This window comes from Grampus griseus, assembly GCF_964374135.1.
Source record: "Grampus griseus genome assembly, chromosome: 13".
Taxonomy (NCBI): domain Eukaryota; kingdom Metazoa; phylum Chordata; class Mammalia; order Artiodactyla; family Delphinidae; genus Grampus; species Grampus griseus.
This window is the reverse complement of record NC_139007.1, coordinates 41,836,228-41,861,279: the sequence shown is the minus strand read 5'-3', so window position 1 is coordinate 41,861,279 and position 25,052 is coordinate 41,836,228. Positions and strand designations below refer to the sequence as shown.

The following is a 25,052-nucleotide window of genomic DNA, read 5'->3' as shown; positions in this document are numbered from 1 at the left end:
AAGTACCTGTCACATGAATCTCATGTAATCCAAATCTCACAATTTATATTAACCTAAAGTTACTGTGTTTTTTCCCGACCTCCATATCTAAGTCCTCTAGCCCCCTTTTGATAAATCTTACTGCCTTTTCCCACCTGCTACTTCTGGGAAACCCCTTCAGGATGCCCATGCATTTGTGTTCCCAAATAGCTGCTGCTCAAAAAGGTCTCACTTGTGCCAGTGCTGATCATGTCTGTAATGAAAGTACCAAAGCCTATGTCAAGATTCCACTCTCCCATATTCCCAAAGCCACCATGCTCAAAGTCAGAGTGGGACTAGGCTGCAAGCAGAAGTGAAGATGATGGCCCTCTCTCAATCTCAGTGCTGCCCTTTGCCATCTGGATCTAAAAGGCACACTGTAGAGCCCAGTCTCCAAGGGCTAGCCCAGGAGGGTGCTGCACCATTCCCTCCACTTCTCCATCTCCTCCCTACTCCTTCCCTATGTGGAGCCACAGCAAAAGTTCCCCATATATCAACACGTACAAAGATCTTTAGGGTTGGGAGGAAAGTGGGTCACTTCCACACATCAAAAGCAACTGAGCCTGATCTCCGAGCCTGATCTCCAAAAGACAGGACAAAAAGTCAAAATATGTTTCAATTCCAATTGACGAGAAGATTGAAGAACTTTGGCCTTGGCCTTGCAGAATATTAAAGCAAGGAGCAGAAGACAATGCTGAAGAAGTTCTCAGAGGCCAAATCATGAAGAACCTTTCCCACCATGCTCATCCTGTGGACTTTGGAAGATATTAGAGCATTTACCTACAACAATGAGCTGATTAGGTGTGGAGTTTCAGAAACATTCCTCTGAAGCGGGGACGGTAGGTTTAAGACTCTGAAGACAGGGACACCCGTCAGTAGACTGCCGCAATAGTCCAAACAAGAGTGGTCAATTGCTGCCTTGTCTTCATTGGAAAAGAATTTGCAGTGAGCAGTGGTAACGTGAGACTGTGGCGGTGGGGACCAGGAAGAGAGGCCAGAATGACAAGTGGAATAAAAATGATTCAGTAACCAATTGGATATGAAGAGTTGCAAGGATGTAAGCTCTGACGTGGAGAAATAGATGGCCAGGACTAAAAACTCAGAATGGATTTCCCTGGACCTTTTAAGGGTGAGCTCTCTGTGGATGCCAGAGATTTGAGTCTGTAGCTCAAGAGAAGAGATCAAGGCTGGAAAGGTGTTTGGAAGTCAATGTTTAGGAGATAGTTAAACCCAAATTAGATATCACTGTACAGATTCTGAAATGGCACGCCAATATTCCTACTAGCATTTTGTCCAGCACTGCCACTGTTTATGCTTGTCTCCCAGAGTGATTATTAAAAGTTCCCCTTTCACTCTCAAAAGTGTCCCAGTTTAAACAATAAAGTATATGGCCATCCTAGATATTATCATCCTCAATTTAATAGTATTCTAGGTACACTATACTTTATGCACTGTATAATAAATAAAATTCTTGCCACTTTTTACATCAAATATGTACAAGGAGAATTCGCTGTTGAGGTGAGTAAATGATTAATCCATTTGTAATGCTAAACATCAACCGGCTTATAGTTGAAAGCTAATTTTTTAATTTCAGTTTTTCTTAAAGTAGAGTGTACCTGTTTTACCATGTGCCCATATCATTATTTTCCTTCCATAATCAAAGTTAAAGAAAAAAGTAAAACTTTCAAATAAGGTGTCACTATATATTATATCCAGTAATTTTGCATGTTCCTCTTTGCTGCAGTCTTTTATTAAATACATATATCTAAGCGCCCTCTGGTGTTTGTCAGAAGAGGTTGTCTTAGAGCTATGACATCTGCCAGCTGTCTTTCATTACTTCAATTAATTCTCAAAGTTTCCATATCAAGAAATCAATTAAATGAACACAGTAATAACAATAAATCTTTTCCCCTGAAGGATAAAGCCAAAGTCAAAAATATGCATGTTGTGTTTTTTAAGTATAACTCAATTTAAACTGGACCAAAAATCAACTTGTTAAAATTTTTTTAATGTTTTATATGTCTGTGTCCCATTTTTTAAAGGCGGGGAGGGGTGACATCGAGAATAGATTCATCTTATTTTCTGTATCATCTAATTTTAAAGTGGCCACAGATTTTTGTGTCTCTGGAAAGCATTAGAACAGGATAAGAGGGAGACTGGAATTGGGGGAAAGAACATCGTGACTCAAGATTGCAATGTCCATTCAGAGAGCCCACACTTTAGGGAAGGGGCTGATGGCCACAGTCTTGCTGCGCAGGGAGATTTGTATAGAGGAGATTTCGGATAAAATGCCCGATGCAAGGCTGCTGGGGCATGTGTCTGCTAGGATACCATGTCTGCATTCTCTTCCTTGATGAAGAGCCACTTGCTTGGGTTATGCTTGGGAAGTGTAAAAACATTCCAGGTAAAATCATGGCCTAGTCCTCCAGCTGGAACAGTGGATGAAAGGAGAGAAATTTGAAATAGCCACTCTCCTGTCCTGGGGGAGTCTACCAGCCAGAACTCTGTGTAGCAGATCACCCTGCAGTCCAGTCAGGTACTGCAGCCCTTTGTCACAGAGCTGAGCCAGAAAGACACTGGACGAGGCAAGTGGGCACTTCACCAAATGCCAGACTGAAGAACTCTCCCTCCTCTCAAATATACCCATGAGTCAGTCTTTCTGATGCCAAAAGGAAGTACACGTCCCCATGCTGTGCATACAGGCCTGTGTCCTGGCCTTGAACCATTTTTTAGATCAGCTTCTGACCTTATACACACAGAGAGAAATACACACGTACACATGCACACCCACACATCCTTTCTTCAGGAGCCACATTTGAGCTGGGATTTCATTTTGACAAATCCTACGTGGGAGCTCTGTGAAAGAGTTGAAAGAATGAAAACGGCTTCTCAGGGAAGAACTTCATTCACTCTGAGCCAAAGCTGCTTGAGTAGTTATTTGTGCACAAGTGCCATCAACGTTGATGGGAATTTGGAAGGCAGCACTGAAAGTAGCATTTAGCACAGTGAGCATAATCCTTTAAATCTCTGTGGTAATTCAGTTGCAGCAGTGGCTGGACCACCCAGAAGCCACTGAATGCATGGAGCATTTTGAGATCTGCCTGCTTTCTCAACAAGTTTCCCTTTGAACCTTTAATCATTTCAGTCAGCACAATGACAAACTGATCAGCAGACATGGCTAATTCCCTAGTCTGGCATCTTGAGATACAATAAAAATTCAAAGGGTAAATTACATATATAAGATGGTTGGTTTGGGTTGAACTGTGATTGATGGCTTAGGAATAGCATCTATAATTCTAAAGTGGGTCATCACATCTGTCTTCATGCATGATTTCTGAGACCATGTTCTATATTCTAGAACTTTCACATGTCAGAGAAATTTATGTTTATGGAATACATTATGCCCACCCCCCCCCCACATGCACATACACAACCTTTCCTTCTTGCAAATTTAATCTGGTATTTATGCGGATTATTTATAGGAAAGTCAAGCCACAAGAAAGAGCCAGTTGGCTCAGAAGGAAAGCATGGATACCATTAACCACGCAACTCAGCTTGCAGAGCAAGCCCACAATGTGAGGGATAAAATCCAAGGTAAATATATTCTCTTTTGGTTTAGCTTCATATCAAGGAATCTTTCATGTTATTAACAACAATAAAAATAGTGGCTACTGTTAGTGTTTATTGTGTGCTAGGACCTGTTGTTAGAGTGTTATAGGTTTAAACTCATGTAAGATCTTCTTTCAAGTTTGTTTACCTGAGACTTCTGAGCACTCATCTTGGCTTACTATCTGTCTATTTTCAATAATAAATGCACAGGGTAGAGGGAATTCCCTGGCAGTCCAGTGGTTAGGACTCGGCGCAGCAAGGCCAAAAAAATAAATGTAGAAAATCATTCCCTTTCCAGGCATTTCACAGAAATTGAATGCCAAAATACCTTTCTGGTAGAGGAAATTACATGCTGTGTTGTCTGTAAAATGCAAGAGTTGAGTAGGAGTCACATTTTTCTCAATAATATGCTGTGAAAACACTGCCTTTAGAGTGGCAGTAAACTGTCCACTAATCCAAATCGTCCGAAACTGTCTCTATAATGCTTTCCCAAGAACCAGGCAGGCCGCATGCTCTGGTCCCCAATCCAGAAGAAAAGCCAGGAGGGGGTGTGGAAGATTTCTTTGCCCTAAAGCATAAAACTGTAGCAGACTTTACCTTTCTTCTTGAGGGTTTATTTATTTGTGTTCTAACTTCTCACAAGTGCAGGCTGCATTTTGAAGACTATCTTAATAGCACACTGAAAGCCAGCCTTCAATTTACTGACAGAAAACAGGCGATTGTATTTGTTCTAAGATAAAGAGAATTTCCTTGGGTTACAGTCTGCTAAGATACAGTATTTGTGTGTTTCCATAGTTTTTATTATCCTATATATTAAGAGCTGGATGACAACTCCAGGTGCATCTCAAGGGCACACGACAGTAAAGGGACCCACAGTGGAAGATTCATATCTTTACACTGAGTTATAGAGAACATATTCCAGGAAAAGGGATGTATGGAGCCAAGATTAATCTTTTGCTATATTTCCTTTGGTGCCCATAATATGTAATAGAAACAAATGGTATGCATTTCAAACATCCCCTGCTCCCATCCTCACTATCTCATGCTTTTGCATCTACGAATAAAATATTCTTTTCCTATAATATTTTAGAGTTACTGTTGATTTATTCGAAAAGTAAGATTAAACCTAGATTAGTTGATCTCATCTAATTAAGAAATAAATGTCCCTCTAGGCAGCAAATAAAGCCAGCGTCTTATTAAGCCATTGAGAAAAAAATGTCACCTTTCCTGTTGTAACTCAAATTTTGATTCTAAGTTGTTTCATTTGGAAAGAATCTAAGTCCTCTTATTTGACCCTTAGGGCATGGGAAAGAAGGAAAAAATACAAAAGAAATGTAAAGAGGAAACAATAATTTACCTTTTTTTTTTTTTTGTGGGACGCAGGCCTCTCACTGCTGCAGCCTCTCCCGTTGCGGAGCACAGGCTCCGGACGTGCAGGCTCAGCGGCCATGGCCCACGGGCCCAGCCGCTCCGCAGCATGTGGGATCTTCCCGGACCGGGGCACGAACCCGTGTCCCCTGCATCGGCAGGCGGACTCTCAACCACTGCGCCACCAGGGAAGCCCCTTACCTTTTTAAAAATAATATATGAACAGTCTCAAAGACCAAAGGCAAAAATATTGTTCTCTATATTTCCTTTTTCTAATCTAGACCAGATGCAGCTAAAATAAAATAAGCCATATTGTAAATATAATATCTGTATCAAAATGCCAAGAAATTCAGCATTGCACGTGCTAGATCTGAGGAAAAGTATCTATGTTTAGTTTATTTCAGGAGTTAATATTTTAGACTTTACTTGAAAAGTGAATATTTAATCCCTTCATAAGTTTCTTTTTTCTTTTTTTTTTTTTTAACATATCTTGGTTTCCCTAAAACTTTCTCAGTAATATTTACAACACTGAAAACCTCTTCTCCCATTTATCTCCCTCTCTTCAGAGTTCAGGGATGCTTCACAACACCAATAGTGTGTCATTCCTTATTGCCAACCATCTCCAAACCACCTCTAAAATAACTACTGGTGACCTTCAAGCTATTATCCATATAAAATACAAGCTCTTATCCTGGTATGATTTATGTGAGACCAGTGTTGTTTACCCATCTTGTCTGGCCAACCACATAGATCATAGTAAACCAAAGACAGACAATTTCATTTATGCCAGGAAGATAAAATGCTTCCTCCTGGAGCTGCCATAGGACAAGGTGGCAATTACATAATTATCATTTGATCATATGTAGTAGGAAGAGGGAGCCAGAGGCCTGCTCAGCGCCGCCAGTATTCAGACAACTCATCTAATGCCTCTGAGCCTCAGCAGTCCCTGTTGGTTCTGAAATTCTCCGTCCTACTTACAGATGTGGGGTGAAAACGACCCAAAGTTAAAACGGCACAATCTTGACAGGCAGTCATACCACAGAAGGCAAATAGCAATTGCAAAAAAAATGTATATATTAATAAGCAAAAACTCACATCCTACTATAGCAAACCTCTATATTGTATCTAATCTGTACGACAATCTGAAAGACTTGTTTAAACAACCGTCAATATACACTCATTTTGGCTTAGAGCTTGGGTAAAATCCTTGGCTAAATTGCAATTAATATCTCCAATGCCTACTGCATGTGACAGGAGATACCTCAGAACATTTTCTCCACATTATGTGTTTTATATAAAAGTTTGGTCAAAGACCCCAGATTTGTGTGTCTTAAATATTAACAGTTTTGAATCAGAATAGAAATCAGCTGAAATCAGGGCAGGCTTTGTATTAATTCCATTCCTATTCTGAAGACACCAAATGAAAAGCAAAGAAGAGTGATTTCCTCGGGTTTAACCTCTCCCTGGAATATATGATGAACTCTGATGCCAACACATTCACAGCATGAACATCAGCATGCTGTCTTTGCTGAGTCTCTCTTTCCATTTTAGGATCAGCCCTTCCCTTTGTCCTCACTGTCCGTGTTTTCAGTGACATCGCTGTCAAATGCCCAGTCATCTCTCCCTACTGTCTTCTCTCACCGTGTCCTTCCTTTCAGAGATCAACAACAAGATGCTCTATTATGGGGAAGATCGGGAACTTAGCCCTGAGGAAATCTCTGAGAAGCTGGTGTTGGCCCAGAAGATGCTTGAGGAGATCCGACGCCGTCAACCGTTCCTCACCCAACGGGAACTTGTGGATGAGGAGGCAGACGAAGCCTATGAACGTAGGTGCATTCGACTCCTAGAGCCCAGCATGTGTCTGCTTCCTTTGTGGGTCCAGGAGAGGACCCCCAGTCACAGGGCAACATTTGGTCAAAGCAACCAATTCCCAATATCCAGTTATTTAGAGTTTATACGTGGCCTCAGGGAGTCATTCAGGACAACTTGACTATATGACCAGGATTTTTAGATCCAGGCCCAACCTTGAGCTTTTGAGAAACAGCTGAGATTCCACAAGGAATCTACAAAATTTTACTCCTGAGGAGAAGAAATAGGAACTTAGCAGTTGGTGAAAAACAAGGGAAGGAAAGCTAAGGGGAACCAATTACCAGAACTACAATAAGAAGTCTCATTGAGAAGACAGTAAAGCTACAAGCCCAGCAACATTCATGTTCCGATGTCCATGAATGACTTTTTAATGACTTTGAGCCTTCAGTGGAAATTGAACATTTCCTTTAATGATTAATGTAAGTAACAAACCACAGTAGTATTAGTGAATCTATGACTTGGTCACTGTATCAGTTATAAATTAGTATCTCACAATCCACCCCAAACATATTCATTTAAAACAATAACCATTTATTTGCTTGTGATTTCATAGGTTGGTAATTTGGGCTGGACTCAGCCTAGATAGCTCATCTCTGCTCCATGTGACATGGTCGAGCTCACTCACATGTCTGGGGTCTTAGTTGAAATGGCTGGGCCTCTCCCTCCATGTGGGGTTTTATCCTCAAGGAAGCTAGCTGAGGCTCGTTCATATGTCAGAAGCCTTCCAGGAGGGCAAGAATGGAAAGGGCAAGGTCTCTTGAGGCCTGACCTTGGAACTCAGCAATGTCATCTTCATTCTGTTGGTCAAGACTGTCCAGATTCAAGGGTGAGGAAAAAGACTCCGCTCTTGATGGGAAGAGTTACAAAGAATTTGTGTCCATTTTAATCCACACAGTCAACAAAAGAAGCTCCAGGTTTGCATATCATATTTTAGTTGTTACTGTTATCTCACAACATTAAATTCATCAGTAATTCAAAGTTTTAGCAGTTATTGGTCTCACCTCTAAATCTTGTTAGTTAATGCATTAATAAAGAAGCACATATATTATTATATTACCAATTTTTTTAATATACTGGTCTTTTTAATTCTATGTATTTTATCTTGTGCATTTTAAAATACATAAGGGCTCTGAAGGCTTCACCAGATTGTAAAGGGGCCTATGATACAGAAAGGGTTAGGAACGCCTACGTTAGATCATTTTCCTACAATTGTCACTATCAACTTCTGTTAAAACTTACTGTGAATATTCTAGAAGAGGAACATTCTGGACATAAAGGCCTATTGTGATAGCAAACTTATAAGGTCTTAGAAACAGTAAGAAATAAAGAAGAATCTCAGGCCCATTTCTGAGTCAGGATGAGGCCAGCAGTCAGGAAGGTTGGAGCTCGGATGTCACAGCCAGATGCTTTCATGCTCCTTGCCTATTTGGGGATTTAACAAGACTGTTCTGGGGAAATGGAACCAAGTACATCTCCTACTTAGCTGCCTTCCGCCTAGTGAATGCATTTTCAACCACTTTCTCAACTCAGCCATGAACTTTGTATCTTCTGCTCATGGTGATGAAAGTAAATAGAAAACCTCAATAAGACAGACTGATAGTCCCTGGAGAAAAAATAGAATTAAGGCACATAGTCAATGTGTGTAACTTTGATCAGAGAATTAAGATATATGCAAAGTTTAAGAATATATCATTGCCATTTAATCTTCTTTCCAAGATAATGATTTAGGTTTGACCTAAAGGAGCTAAGTAAAAACAGCTGCCTGGAGAGAATACAGAAAATGAATGGTTGTGAACATCATTTGCCAGTAACAGACAAAACAACTGGGGTTGTCTCTAATAGTAAGACTGTAGTATATCCAAGTTTCCTTTGTATGGTCAAATTATTAGTAATCTCGGTAACAATAAACCTAGTTTAATTACATCATTTCTACTTAAAGCATAATCTTCAGGGGAAAACTAATCAACTCCCGTTTTCGCTGACGGTGGTCCAGGGGCTCCCAAACCCTACAAAATAGTATTTAAAACTTCAGATATCAAAGATGGGGCTGTTTTTGTGAACAACAGCTTCCATCGCTATTGCTAAAGAAGACATACCCTGATGAATTTGCATCTTTCTAAGTGCGGGATGGGATGGGAGGAGAAGGGAGAAGCCCAGACTGAGTTTCTATGTACCTTTCTTCCCAGTGCTGAGCCAGGCTGAGAGTTGGCAGCGGCAGTACAACGATACTCACTCTCTGTTTCCTGTGGTCCTGGAGCAGCTGGATGACTATAATGCTAAGTTGTCAGACCTCCAGGAGTCACTTGACCTGGCCCTTGACCACATCAGGGATGCCGAAGACATGAACAGAGCCACAGCAGCCAGGCAGCGGGATCACAAGGTACAGTGGACACTCTAACTGTAAATGCATTTCGGGCATCTACAACATGAAGTTATGCCAAGAAGGGACAGTTGGTAAACAGTTTTTTTTAATATTGGTACATTTAAATCTTTATTTTTAAAATTATCTGTACATTTTTTGCCACCATAATTTGCTAATATAAGTGTGTACACCTAAACTCAAGTTGAAACCATTGTAGTTGTTGAGCTTGTGCATTGATAAGAATGCAGTTGTTCCTGGTGCTTGTGTCCACCTGTGTTGGATGTATTGCTCTTGCAACTGAGTAAACAAGGCATGATTCCCGTGCCTAACTTTTTTTATACTGAGAGCAGTAAAAATCCCAAAGCAACCCGGAACCATGTTCCTGTAAAGATGTGTATAATTTTTGGAAGGGCCTGATAAGCAGATCTCACAGCCTGGCTGGTCAGCAGCTGCAGAGATAGGGAGTCTAATTCAAGCTAAGGTCATACAATTACAAAGAGGTGAGAAAAATTCCCAGGCTTGGCCAGAGGTTGCCAAGGCAGTCACCCTCCGGGGCCAGGATTTGTGCATGCCCATACCGCCAGACTTAGAACTGGTGATGCTCACACTTCTGCGCCAAGTGATGCACACACTCATCCCCAAGAGTGGTCATCTTCTGATAGGAAGACACCTGCCTCTTTGGACATATTTATAAAGGTTAGAGCGAAAAAGCAATGTCAAAAATAGGAAGCAACTGTGAGCAAACTCATTACTTTAGCTATGTTTATTGTCAGCAAACCCAACTGAAATTAGGTTCTCTGCCCTGATTTTCAGTCATCACTATCTCTTAGTAAGTCATTGTAAAAGTTCCTAAATAAAAGTGAGTTAATCTCTTGCATTCCTACACACTAATGATGAAAAATCTGAAAGAGAAATTAAGGAAATACTCCCATTTACCATTGCAACAAAAAGAATAAAATACCTAGGAATAAACCTACCTAAGGAGACAAAAGACCTATATGCAGAAAACTATAAGACACTGATGAAAGAAATTAAACACAATATAAACACATGGAGAGATATACCATGTTCTTGGATTGGAAGAATCAACATTGTGAAAATGACTATACTACCTAAAGCAATCTACAGATTCAATGCAATCCCTATCAAATTACCAATGGCGTTTTTTATGGAACTAGAACAAATCATCTTAAAATTTGTATGGAGACAAAAAAGACCCCGAATAGCCAAAGCAGTCTTGAGGGAAAAAAACGGAGCTGAAGGAATCAGACTCCCTGACTTCAGACTATACTACAAAGCTACAGTAATCAAGACAATATGGTACTGGCACAGAAACAGAAACATAGATCAATGGAACAAGATAGAAAGCCCAGAGATAAGCCCACAGCACCCATGGTCAACTAATCTATGACAAAGGAGGCAAGGATACACAATGGAGAAAAGACAGTCTCTTCAATAAGTGGTGCTGGGAAAACTGGACAACTACATGTAAAAGAATGAAATTAGAACACTCCCGAACACCATACACAAAAATAAACTCAAAATGGATTCGAGACCTAAATTTAAGACCAGACACTGTAAAACTCTTAGAGGAAAACATAGGAACAACACTCTTTGACATAAATCACAGCAAGATCTTTTTTGATCCACCTCCTACAGTAATGGAAATAAAAACAAAAATAAACAAATGGGACCTAATGAAACTTCAAAGCTTTTGCACAGCAAAGGAAACCATAAACAAGATGAAAAGACAACCCTCAGAATGGGAGAAAATATTTGCAAACGAATCAACGGACAAAGGGTTAATCTCCAAAATATATAAACAGCTCATGCAGCTCAATATTAAAGAAACAAATAACCCAATCCAAAAATGGGCAGAAGACCTAAATAGACATTTCTCCAAAGAAGACATATAGATGGCCAAGAAGCACGTGAAAAGCTGCTCAACATCACTAGTTATTAGAGAAATGCAAATCAAAACTACAGTGAGGTATCACCGCACACCAATTAGAATGGGCATCATCAGAAAATCTACAAACAACAAATGCTGGAGAGGGTGTGGAGAAAAGGGAACCCTCTTGCACTGTTGGTGGGAATGTAAACTGATACAGCCACCATGGAGAACATTATGGAGCTTCCTTAAAAAACTAAAAATAGAATTACCATATGACCCAGCAATCCCACTACTGGGCATATACCCAGAGAAAACCACAATTCAAAAAGACACATGCACCCCAGTGTTCACTGTAGCACTATCTACAATAGCCAGGTCATGGAAGCAACCTAAATGCCCATCGACAGACGAATGGATAAAGGAGATGTGGTACATATATACAGTGGAATATTACTCAGCCATAAAAAGGAACGAAATTGGGTCATTTGTTGAGACGTGGATGGATCTAGAGACTGTCATACAAAGTGAAGTAAGTCAGAAAGGGAAAAACATCGTATATTAACGCATATATGTGGAACCTAGAAAAATGGTACTGATGAACCGGTTTGCACGGCAGAAATTGAGACACAGATGTAGAGAACAAAGGTATGGACACCAAGGGGGGAAAGCCGTGGGGGGCGGTGTGATGAATTGGGCGATTGAGATTGACATGTATACACTGATGTGTATAAAATTGATGACTAATAAGAACCTGCTGTATAAAAAAAATAAATAAAATTTAAAAATTTTTAAAAAAGAAAATGAGATTCTGTCTGTTTAGGTATTCTCATAAACTCCAAAGCTTCACCTTCCCAGGACTGTTTCTATCTCTTTTTGTCAGGAAACTGTTTTATTTTTTGCATACGTGAAATGGATACTGAAGCATGCTAAATAGTGCTTATTATTGTCGTTTTCACTAATTATTAGTTTCTAAACTTTCTTTTGTTCAAATTGTCCATCTTTCTGTGGGAATATCTTCGTTTCAAAGCTGATTTTATTCATTTCTGTCTAATGCTATATCTGGTAAATGACAGAAACCCTTTAATTTGAAGCATATCATTTTCCAACTACTGCCAATGAGCTTATCAGGCAGTGCTGTTCACACATGGCTTTGAAGTTTGGTTGTTACTTCAGGGTGTTAGCTGTGTTCCATTAAGGCAACTCAGATAGAAGCGCTTCTGGAAGGGGTCATATCTCAAACTCTGTAACAGGAAAACTGCTCTGAGACAGCTAGATAATACCAATCTTTTTGACCTCCCTTCCTTACATACTTTAAAATATTGCTTTTGTGTAGAGCTGTATTAACTACCTCTCCTTGTGAAGACAAGAACAATTAACCCCAGATAGTTGCACTGTATTATGCTTGATGGATTTTGAGGGGAAATTGATTTTTTTTAATGTTCTTGCTTTAAGAGGATGACCAAATGAGATACTTTTCTGTCCCTAGACCTATGTCTTTCCCTGTAGCAAGGGATTTGGAGAAGATGGGTTTAATTCTTCTTTTCCACTAAATCAGAAAAGAGTCCAGGGAGTGAGAAAAGACATTAAGATGAACTTAGAAAGTTTTAAAATATGTCATTCAAGTATAGGCTTTTATAATTATTTCTGTGATATCCTAGATTATACCATAACAAAATTTTCAACTCTAATTTAAATTACCATTTCTAAAGTAACCAGCTCATTTTTTACTCAGATTATAAAATGGGTCTTTTACTTTTTCCATGTTAAATTTCATTCTGTGTTGCTTTCAATCTCTGAAGCTCTACAATATTTCGTCAAAATCATAAGCTCCCTGACTCTAGAACCCCAGAGTCAAAGTATAAGTTAAAGCATTCATCAAAAAATATATCCACACTTGGAACAACCCAATCGAAAAATGGGCAGAAGATCGTAATAGACATTTCTCCAAAGAAGACAAACAGATGGCCAGTAGGCACATGAAAAAATGCTCAACATTACTAATTATTAGAGAAATGCAAATCAAAACTACAATGAGATACCGCCTCACACTGGTCAGAATGGCCATCATTAAAAAGTCTACAAATAAAAGGGACTTCCCTGGTGGTGCAGTGGTTAAGAATCCGCATGCCAATGCAGGGGACACAGGTTCGATCCCTGGTCCAGGAAGGTCCCACATGCCGCAAAGCAACTAAGCCCATGTGCCACAACTACTGAGCCTGCACTGTAGAGCCCAAGTGCCACAACAAGCCTGCACGCCCTAGAGCAACTACAGACCCCACGTGCCTAGAGCCCGTGCTCCGCAGCAAGGGAAACCACAGCAATGAGAAGCCCGCGCACAACAATGAAGAGTATCCCTGCTCACTGCAACTAGAGAAAGCCTGCGTGCAGCAACAAAGACCCAATGCAGCCAAAAATAAATTAAATTAATTTTTAAAAATTAAAAAAAGAAAAAGTCTACAAATAACAAATGCTGGAGAGGGTGTGCAGAAAAGGGAACCCTCCTACACTGTTGGTGGGAAAGTAAGTTGTTACAGCCACTATGGAAAACAGTATGGATTTTCCTCAGAAAACTAAAAATAGAATTACTGTGTGATTCAGCAATCCCACTTGTAGGAATATACCCAGACAAAACTATAATTCAAAAAGACACATGCACCCCTATGTTCATAGCAGCACTATTCACAAGCCAAAACATAGAAACAACCTAAATGTCGATCAACAGATGAATGGATGAAGAAGATGTGGTGCATATATACAATGGAATACTACTCAGCCATGAAAAAGAACAAAATAATGCTATTTGCAGCAACATGGATGGACCTAGAGATTATCATACTAAGTGAAGTAAGTCAGAAAGAGAAAGACAAATACCACATGATATCACTTATATGTGGAATCTAAAATATGACACAAATGAACCTATCTACAAAACAGAAACAGACACATAGACATGGAGAACAGACTTGTGGTTGCCAAGGCGGAGTGGGGGAGGGAGAGGGATGGACTGGGAGTTTGGGGTTGGTAGATGCAAACTATTACATTTAGAATGGATAAACAACAAGGTCCTAATGTATAGCACAGGGAACTATATTCAATATCTTGTGATAAACCATAATGGAAAAGAATATTAAAAAAAGAGTGTATACATGTGTATAACTGAGTCACTTTGCTGTACAGCAGAGATTGGTACAACATTGTAAATCAACTATGCTTCAATAAAAAAAAACTGAAAAAAAAGAAGAAAAAAATATAACCACACTTGGGCAATTTCCCTCCTCAGAACATCTGAGCATCTAACATAAAGAGCTCAGAGTAGGAGGAAGCGAGATCACAATTTTATGTTTTGATAATAGGGCCATTTAAAATTTTTAAAAGGACATTAAGATTCTTTTGTATATACTTTATTCCTGTCCAAATGAGCTATTTGTGCCTGGCCCAAAGTTAGCACATGATAAATGCTTTTTGGAATTAATTCAGTTTTCAATTACTGCAAATACAGAGCCTGTTCAATGCTATATCCCTAGCCCCATTTCACATTTATGGAGAAAGAGGCAAGGGCCCTCTCTGGAGTGTCAACTCTCTTTGATGTGGTGGCACTGTAAGTAATAATCATAACTAAGTTCTTTGAAGCTCCTGAGGTGCTTACTTTCATTATCTCCATTTTATAAATGAGAAAGCTGAGCCTGGGCCGGGTCGAATTACCCAGAGTGGCACAGCAATTCATTGGTGGGTCTGGGATAGGAACCTGGATCTGTCGGAGTGCAGTGGCAGCAAGCTGACAGCACTCTCCCTGATGCCTTCTTTATCTAAAGCGACCTTTTCTTCCTCTCTCCCTTGCTCTTCCTCATGCAGAAACAGCATGACAGAGTGAGGGAACAGATGGCAGGGGTGAACGAGTCTCTGAGGATGTCTTCCGACTCACTGACAATGCCTCGGATGACCCTTTCAGAACTTGATGACATAATAAAGGTAAGGCACACGTGACTTGTTCAGGTTAGTATTTATAGCAGGTTAGAAGAGGAACTCAGTGTCACAGAAGAATAATCAACTCCAATTCAATTTATCAAGTTAGCTGGAATTGTAAAAATAAGATCAGTAGACTGAATTTTTCAGTTCCTTTCATTGTACAGTTGCCACTAGCCACACATGGCTACTTAAATTTAAATTACTTAAAATGAAATAAAATTAAAATTTAATTCCTCAGTCACATTAGCCACATTTCATGTGCTCAACAGCACCACATATGGCTAATGTCTGCCATATCTTTCAGCACAGATAATCACAGAAAGTTCTGTAGAAAGTGTAAATCTAGATACATCCTACTCACTCTTTACTTGTAAGTTGTGTGTTTAATAAAGCTGATATTCAAAATCAATAAATGTCACATTTTTTAAAGTAGAAATTTTCTGATAAATGCATCACGAAAGTACTTTTTTAAATTTAACTTTTTTTAATACAGCAGGTTCTTATTAGTCATCAATTTTATACACATCAGTGTATACATGTCAATCCCAATCGCCCAATTCAGCACACCACCATCCGCACCCACCCACCGCTTTCCCCCCTTGGTGTCCATACGTTTGTTCTCTACATCTGTGTCTCAACTTCTGCCCTGCAAACCGGTTCATCAGTACCATTTTTCTAGGTTCCACATACATGCATTAATATACAATATTTCTTTTTCTCTTTCTGACTTAACTTCACTCTGTATGACAGTCTCTAGATCCCTCCACATCTCAACAAATGACTCAATTTCATTCCATTTTATGGCTGAGTAATATTCCACTGTATATATGTACCACATCTCCTTTATCCATTCATCTGTCTTAGGTTGCTTCCATGACCTGGCTATTGTAAATAGTGCTGCAATGAACATTGGGGTGCATGTGTCTTTTTGAATTATGGTTTTCTCTGGGTATATGCCCAGTAGTGGGATTGCTGGGTCATATGGTAATTCTATTTTCAGTTTTTTAAGGAACCTCCATACTGTTCTCCGTAGTGGCTGTATCAGTTTACATTCCCACCAACAGTGCAAGAGGGTTCCCTTTTCTCCACACCCTCTCCAGCATTTGTTGTTTGTAGATTTTCTGACGATGCCCATTCTAATTGGTGTGCGGTGATACCTCACTGTAGTTTTGATTTGCATTTCTCTAATAACTAGTGATGTTGAGCAGCTTTTCATGCACTTCTTGGCCATCTATATGTCTTCTTTGGAGAAATGTCTATTTAGGTCTTCTGCCCATTTTTGGATTGGGTTATTTGTTTCTTTAATATTGAGCTGCATGAGCTGTTTATATATTTTGGAGATTAATCCTTTGTCTGTTGATTCGTTTGCAAATATTTTCTCCCATTCTGAGGGTTGTCTTTTCATCTTGTTTATGGTTTCCTTTGCTATGCAAAAGCTTTGAAGTTTCATTAGGTCCCATTTGTTTATTTTTGTTTTTATTTCCATTACTGTAGGAGGTAGATCAAAAAAGATCTTGCTGTGATTTATGTCAAAGAGTGTTGTTCCTATGTTTTCCTCTAAGAGTTTTACAGTGTCTGGTCTTAAATTTAGGTCTCGAATCCATTTTGAGTTTATTTTTGTGTATGGTGTTCGGGAGTGTTCTAATTTCATTCTTTTACATGTAGTTGTCCAGTTTTCCCAGCACCACTTATTGAAGAGACTGTCTTTTCTCCATTGTGTATCCTTGCCTCCTTTGTCATAGATTAGTTGACCATGGGTGCTGTGAGCTTATCTCTGGGCTTTCTATTTTCCATTGATCTACATTTCTGTTTCTGTACCAGTACCATATTGTCTTGATTACTGTAGCTTTGTAGTATAGTCTGAAGTCAGGGAGTCTGATTCCTCCAGCACTGTTTTTTTCCCCTCAAGACTGCTTTGGCTATTTGGGGTCTTTTATGTCTCCATACAAATTTTAAGATTTTTTGTTCTAGTTCTGTAAGAAATGCCATTGGTAATTTGCCAGGGATTGCATTGAATCTGTAGATTGCTTTGGGTAGTGTAATCATTTTCACAATATTGATTCTTCCAATCCAAGAACATGGTATATCTCTCCATCTGTTGGTATCATCTTTAATTTCTTTCATCAGTGTCTTACAGTTTTCTGCATAGAGGTCTTTTGTCTCCCTAGGTAGGTTTATTCCTAGGTATTTTATACTTTTTGTTGCAATCATAAATGGGACTGTTTCCTTAATTTCTCTTTCAGAGTTTTCATCATTAGTGTATAGGAATGCCAGAGATTTCTGTGCATTAATTTTGTATCCTGCAACTCTACCAAATTCATTGATTAGCTCTAGTAGTTTTCTGGTGGCATTTTTAGGATTCTGTATGTATACTATCATGTCATCTGTAAACAGTGACAGTTTTCCGTCTTCTTTTCCAATCTGTATTCCTTTTATATCTTTTTCTTCTCTGATTGCCGTGGCTAGGACTTCCAAAACTATGTTGAATAATAGTGGTGAGAGTGGACATCCTTGTCTTGTTCCTGATCTTAGAGGAAATGTGTTCAGTATTTCGCCATTGCAAATGATGTTTGCTGTGGGTTTGTCATATATGGCCTTTATTATGTTGAGGTAGGTTCCCTCTGTGCCCACTTTCTGGAGAGTTTTTCTCATAAATGGGTGTTGAATTTCGTCAAAAGTTTTTTCTGCATCTATTGAGATGATCATACGGTTTTTATTCTTCAATTTGTTAATATGGTGTATCACATTGATTGATTTGCGTATATTGAAGAATCCTTGTATCCCTGGGATAAATCCCACTTGATCATGGTGTATGATCCTTTTCATGTGTTGTTGGATTCTGTTTGCTAGTATTTTGTTGAGGAATTTTGCATCTATATTCATCAGTGATATTGGTCTGTAATTTTGTTTTTTTGTAGTATCTTTGTCTGGTTTTGGTATCAGAGTGATGGTGGCCTCATAGAATGAGTTTGGGAGTGTTCCTTCCTCTGCAAATTTTTAGAAGAGTTTGAGAAGGATAGGTATTAGTTCTTCTCTAAATGTTTGATACAGTTTGCCTGTGAAGCCATCTGGTCCTGGACTTTTGTTTGTTGGAAGATTTTTAATGAAAGTTTCAATTTCATTACTTGTGATTGGTCTGTTCATATTTTCTGTTTCTTCCTGGTTCAGTCTTGGAAGGTTATACGTTTCTAAGAATTTGTCCATTTCTTCCAGGTTGTCCATTTTATTGGCATAGTGTTGCTTGTAGTAGTATCTTAGGATGTTTGTATTTCTGTGGTGTCTGTTGTAACTTCTCCTTTTTCATTTCTAATTTTATTGATTTGAGTCCTCTCCCTCTTTTTCTTGATGAGTCTGGCTAATGGTTTATCAATTTTGTTTATCTTCTCAAAGAACCAGCTTTTAGTTTTATTCATCTTTGCTATTGTTTTCTTTGTTTCTATTTCATTTATTTCTGCTCTGATCTTTATGATTTCATTCCTTCTGCTAAGTTTGGGTTTTGTTTGTTCTTCTTTCTCCAGTTCCTTTAGGTATAAGGTTGGACTGTTTATTTGAGATTTTTCTTGTTTCTTGAGGTAGGCTTTATAACTATAAACTTCCCTCTTAGAATTGTTTTTGCTGCATCCCATAGGTTTTGGATTGTTGTGTTTTCATTGTCATTTGTCTCCAGGTATTTTTTGATTTCCTCTTTGATTTCTTCAGTGATCTCTTGGTTATTTAGTAACGTAGTGTTTAGCCTCCATGTGTTTGTGTTTTTAACATTTTTTCCCCTGTAATTCATTTCTAATCTCATGGTGTTGTGGTCAGAAAAGATGCTTGATACGATTTCAGTTTTCTTGAATTTACTGAGGCTTGATTTGTGACCCAAGATGTGATCTATCCTGGAGAATGTTCCATGCGCACTTGAGAAGAAAGTGTAATCTGCTCTTTTTGGATGGAATGTCCTATAAATATCAATTAAATCTATCTGGTCTATTGTGTCATTTAAAGCTTCTGTTTCCTTATTTATTTTCATTTTGGATGATCTATCCATTGGTGTAAGTGAGGTGTTAAAGTCCCCCACTATTATTGTGTTCCTGTCGATCTCCTCTTTTATAGCTGTTAGCAGTGGCCTTATGCATTGAGGTGCTCCTATGTTGGGTGCATAAAAATGTATAATTGTTATATCTTCTTCTTGGATTGATCTCTTGATCATTATGTAGTGTCCTTCCTTGTGTCTTGTAAGATTCTTTATTTTAAAGTCTGTTTTATCTGATATGAGTATTGCTACTGCAGCTTTCTTTTGATTTCCATTTGCATGGAATATGTTTTTCCATCCCCTCACTTTCAGTCTGTATGTGTCCCTAGGTCTGAAGTGGGTCTCTTGTAGACAGCATATATACGGTTCTTGTTTTTGTATCCATTCAGCAAGCCTGTTTCTTTTGGTTGGAGCATTTAATCCATTCACATATAAGGTAATTATCAATATGTATGTTCCTATGACCATTTTCTTAATTGTTTTGGGTTTGTTTTTTTTTTAATTAATTAATTTACTTATTTTTGCTGTGTTGGGTCTTTGTTTCTGTGCGAGGGCTCTCTCCAGTTGTGGCAAGCGGGGGCCACTCCTCATCACGGTGCATGGGCCTCTCACCATCACGGCCTCTCCCGTTGGGGAGCACAGGCTCCAGATGCGCAGGCTCAGTACTTGTGGCTCACAGGCCCAGTTGCTCCACGGCACATGGGATCCTCCCAGACCAGGGCTTGAACCCGTCCCCCCTGCATTAGCAGGCAGATTCTCAACCACTGCGCCACCAGGGAAGCCCTTTGGGTTTGTTTTTGTAGGTCCTTTTCTTCTCTTGTGTTTCCCCCTTAGAGAAGTTCTTTTAGCATTTGTTGTAGAGCTGGTTTGCTGGTGCTGAATTCCCTTAGCTTTTGCTTGTCTGTAAAGCTTTTGATTTCTCCATCAAATCTGAATGAGATCCTTGCTGGGTAGAGTAATCTTGGTTGTAGGTCCTTCCCTGTCATCACTTTAAGTATATCTTGCCACTCCCTTCTGGTTTGTAGAGTTTCTGCTGAGAAATCAGCTGTTAACCTTATAGGAGTTCCCTTGTATGTTATTTGTCATTTTTCCCTTGCTGCTTTCAATAATTTTTCTTTGTCTTTAATTTTTGCCAGTTTGATTACTATGTGTCTCAGCATGTTTCTTCTTGGATTTATCCTGTATGGGACTCTCTGCGCTTCCTGGACTTGGGTAGCTATTTCCTTTCCCATGTTAGGGAAGTTTTCGGCTATAATCTCTTCAAATATTTTCTTGGGTCCTTTCTCTCTCTTCTCCTTCTGGTACCCCTATAATGCGAATGTTGTTGCATTTAATGTTGTCCCAGAGGTCTCTTAGGCTGTCTTCATTTCTTTTCATTCTTTTTTCTTTATTCTGTTCCTCAGCAGTGAATTCCACCATTCTATCTTCCAGGTCACTTATCCGTTCTTCTGCCTCAGTTATTCTGCTATTGATTCCTTCTAGTGTATTTTTCATTTCAGTTATTGTATTGTTCATCTCTGTTTGTTTGTTCTTTAATTCTTCTAGGTCTTTGTTAAACATTTCTTGCATCTTCTCAATCTTTGCCTCCATTCTTTTTCCGAGGTCCTAGATCATCTTCAGTATCGTTATTCTGAATTCCTTTTCTAGAAGATTGCCTATCTCCACTTCATTTAGTTGTTTTTCTGGGGTTTTATCTTGTTCCTTCATCTGGTACATAGCCCTCTGCCTTTTCATCTTGTTTATCTTTCTGTGAATGTGGTTTTTGTTCCACAGGCTGCAGGATTGTAGTTCTTGCTTCTGCTGTCTGCCCTCTGGTGGATGAGGCTATCTCAGAGGCTTGTGTAAGTTTCCTGATGGGAGGGACTGGTGGTGGGTAGAGCTGACTGTTGCTCTGGTGGGAAGAGCTCAGTAAAACTTTAATCCCCTTGACTGTTGATGGGTGGGGCTGGGTTCCCTCCCTGTTGGTTGTTTGGCCTGAGGCAACCCAACCCTGGAGCCTACCTGGGCTCTTTGGTGGGGCTAATGACAGACTCTGGGAGGGCTCATGCCAAGGAGTACTTCCCAGAACCTCTGCTGCCAGTGTCCTTGTCCCCATGGTGAGCCACAGCCACCACTCCCCCCGCCTCTGCAGGAGACCCTCCAACACTAGCAGGTAGGTCTGGTTCAGTCTCCCCCAGGGTCACTGCCCCTTACCCTGGGTCCCAATGTGCACACTACTTTGTGTGTGCCCTCCAAGAGTGGAGTGTCTGTTTCCCCCAGTCCCGTCGAAGTCCTGCAATCAAATCCCACTAGGCTTCAAAGTCTGATTCTCGAGGAATTCCTCCTCCCGTTGCCAGACCCCCAGGTTGGGAAGCCTGACGTGGGGCTCAGAACCTTCACTCCAGTGGGTGGACTTCTGTGGTGTAAGTGTTCTCCAGTCTGTGAGCCACCCACCCAGCAGTTACAGTATTTGTTTTACTATGACTGCGCCCCTCCTACTGTCTCATTGTGGCTTCTCCTTTGTCTTTGGATGTGGCGTGTCTTTTTTGGTGAGTTCCAGTGTCTTCCTGTTGATGATTGTCCAGCAACTAGTTGTGATTCTGGTGTTCTCACAAGAGGGAGTGATAGCACATCCTTCTACTCCGCCATCTTGGTTCCTATCCCACAAAAGTACTCCTAGCTCATTTTTATTACCTTTAAAAGGATTTTTTTTTTTGCGGTACGCGGGCCTCTCACTGTTGTGGCCTCTCCTGTTGCAGAGCACAGGCTCCGGACGCGCAGGCTCAGCAGCCATGGCTCATAGGCCCAGCCGCTCCGCGGCATGTGGGATCTTCCTGGACTGGGGCACGAACCCGTGTCCCCTGCAGGCGGACCTCAACCACTGTGCCACCAGGGAAGCCCAAAAGGATATTATTTTAAAGTCATCTGATCACCATTTCATTCTTTGACTATTTTAGCTTCCTTTCCATCCCTGTCTTCCTCTCCATCCCTACTCCCACCACTATCCTTGCTGACATCAAAATCCAGATGGATGAGTCCACCAGCTCTCAGACCTCCGGTTCCTTGAACTTCTGTCCAACAAGCTTTTCCTCCCATCCACCTCTGTAATCCCTAGTATGACCAGACCCAGATCTTGTCATCACTAAGAATGCCTCTCCCAAATCCCAGTATCAAGCACCTCCCTCCCTGAGCACCACCTCTTATCTCACTTACTCTAGAAGGCACACTCCACCAATTCTCTAGCCACGGCAAAACCTCCTCCATCTCATTTGCCATTCCTTCCTTAAGCTAAAATTATCAGTATAATCATTCTTTGCAAACACCCTTTACTTCCATACTTACCTCTTCCCCTATTGTACTCACCTGAGAATTCTAATCCCTTAACCCTGTAAACCCAAGTACCCTCAGCATCGTGGCCACACCAGAGAAGCCAATATGACTGGTGGGAAACCCACCTCCCCTTCTATCAGTCTGGCTGGTGAATTTGCTTCATGCTTTGCTGAAAATTAGGAACAAAGAGAGGATAATTCCCCTCATCTTCCCTCCCCAAAGCTACCAGTCTACCTGCATGTGTATCTACACTTCTACCTTCCTACCTATTATAATTAGTGAAACGTCCCTTCTCCTGTCAAAGTTTAATCCCTCCACCTATGCTCTGAATCCCATCCTTCGTCTGCTCAAAAACATGGTTGCTGGGTTTCACTCCCAAACTGTGCCCTCTCTCTTCTGTTTTGCCCAATTCTTACTCTTTACTAAATCATTACTGCCAACATAGAAACATACTCTAGTGTCTCCTACCTTTTAAAAATTAAAAAGAAGAAAAACCCTGCTCACATCCCCTCTAATCTCTGCCCCATTACTCTGCTTCACAGCAAAACATCTCAAGAGTCATTTACAGTTGCTGTTTCCACCTTCCAGCCACCCGCTGACTACTGTACTCAACCCACTCCAAGTGGGATTCCATGTCCCTTCACTGAAACTATTTTTGTCCAAGTCATTAGCGACCTCAACATAGCCAAAACCATGGTTGTTTCTCTCTCCTCAGCTTTATTAGCCCTGCCACTAATTACCCTTCCCTCTATTTTTAAACACTTGGAGCTCCTGTCCTGGGTTCTCCAATACCCCACTCTGATTCTTCTCCTTCCTCCATGGCCATTTCTTCCCAGCCAACTTTGATAGCTTCGCCTCTGCATGTCCACTACGTGGTAAATATTTTAGGCTCTGCAGGCCACATAAAACTGTTCTCCCTTATTCTTCTTTGTTTGGTTTGGCTTGATGTTTTTTAGAACTCTTTAAAAATGTAAAAAATATTCCTAGTGGGGAGCTATATAAAAATAGGCCTCAGACCACACTTGGCCCTGGGCCATGTTGGTCCCTGCTCTGGATAATGAATGGCTCAGTGCTCAGTCCTGGGCCCTTTTTTCTACTTATACTGTCTCCCTAGTTGATCGCAATGAATCCCATGACTTTAAAGAACAATTAGATGCATGATTCCACAATGTGTACTTCTAGCTCTGAGACCTCCACTGAGTTCCAAGCTTCTATATCCAAATGCATACTTGACGTTTTCAAGTAAGAACTCAGTGTGGTATGTAGCTAAATCACAATTTCATCTACCACTTAGGTGTGTAATAGGCATATCAAACTTAACATATTCTGAATAACACCCTCTTCCCTAGTTTTACCTAGCTCAGTAACTGGAACAATCCAATTGCTCAAATCAAAATTCTGGGGTCCTTCTTGATTTCTCCTTTCCCCTCACCCCCATTTCAACAAGACCTGTTGGCCCTACTTCCAAACCGAATCCTGATTTCTGACCACTACCCTCTTCTCTGCTGCTACTCTTGAGTATGAGTCCAAGTCTCCTCATCTCCAGTATGGACTTCTGAAAGAGCCTCCTACTGATTCATCTGCCTCCACACCTGCCCCTCGAGATCCATTCTCTATGCAGCAGCAGAACAATCCTTTAAAAACATAATCAGATAACATTATTTATCCCACACAAAACCTCCAGTGATACTTAAAGTAAGAAACAAACTCATGCTACATGGCCCATGAGGCCCTAAGTGACCTTACTCTGGCCCACCTCTCTGACCTCATACCCACTCTCTCCCTCCTCACTACACTTCAGCCCACTCCTGTTCATACACTCCAACTCCTCCCTGTTTTTCAAACACACCATACTTTTTCTTGCCTCAGGACTTTTGCACCTGATATCCCCAGATCTTCAAATGGCTAGTGTCCTTGTGAACATTCAGTCCAAGTAGCTCTCTTGCCCTCAGTCACTCTCTAACCCATCGCACCTGTTATCTTTTTTTTTTTGCGGTACGCGGGCCTGTCACTGTTGTGGCCTCTCCCGTTGCGGAGCACAGGCTCCAGATGCGCAGGCTCAGCGGCCATGGCTCACAAGCCCAGCCGCTCTGCGGCATGTGGGATCCTCCCGGACCGGGGCACAAACCCGTGTCCCCTGCATCGGCAGGCAGACTCTCAACCAGTGTGCCACCAGGGAAGCCCCGTACCTGTTATCTTTTATTCAAAATATTTTTTATTCCCTGAAATTAGCTTGTTCATTTATTTAATCACTTGTTTTATTTATTATTGTATATTCCCACTAGATTGTAAATTCCTTGAGAGTAGAGACTGTGTTCATAGCTATGTGTTCTATATCCTGAAAGAGTACCTGGCACATAGTGGGTACACAATGAATATTTGTTGAGCAAATTAATGAGTAAAGGTAGAATATCCATGGTATTTTTTCTGCTTATACAACTAAAAACTTTTTTTTCACAGTATTGTTCCCCAGATGACCAACCAAATGGACTACACCCTTAATACTGTAGTTATAACATAAACCCTATGTGCTAGGAACTATGCTACATTCTGGGAGTATAAAAATAAATTAAACATAGTCCCTGCCTTCTAAGATTATATAATCTGGTGGGTGGAATAATAATGTGAAATCATAACAGTTG

At 40.3% G+C, this 25,052-nt stretch overlaps 1 protein-coding gene across 1 annotated transcript in view; it reads left to right on the top strand.

The window, feature by feature from the left end:
- The window catches only part of LAMA4 (laminin subunit alpha 4), a 151,159-nt gene that overhangs the window by 75,489 nt on the left and 50,618 nt on the right, over positions 1-25,052 (top strand). Inside the window, exons 9-12 of the mRNA XM_082668705.1 lie at positions 3,501-3,612; positions 6,654-6,821; positions 9,051-9,244; positions 14,973-15,089. Coding sequence (XP_082524831.1) covers positions 3,501-3,612; positions 6,654-6,821; positions 9,051-9,244; positions 14,973-15,089 — 591 coding nt within the window. The remainder of the gene's footprint in view (positions 1-3,500; positions 3,613-6,653; positions 6,822-9,050; positions 9,245-14,972; positions 15,090-25,052) is intronic.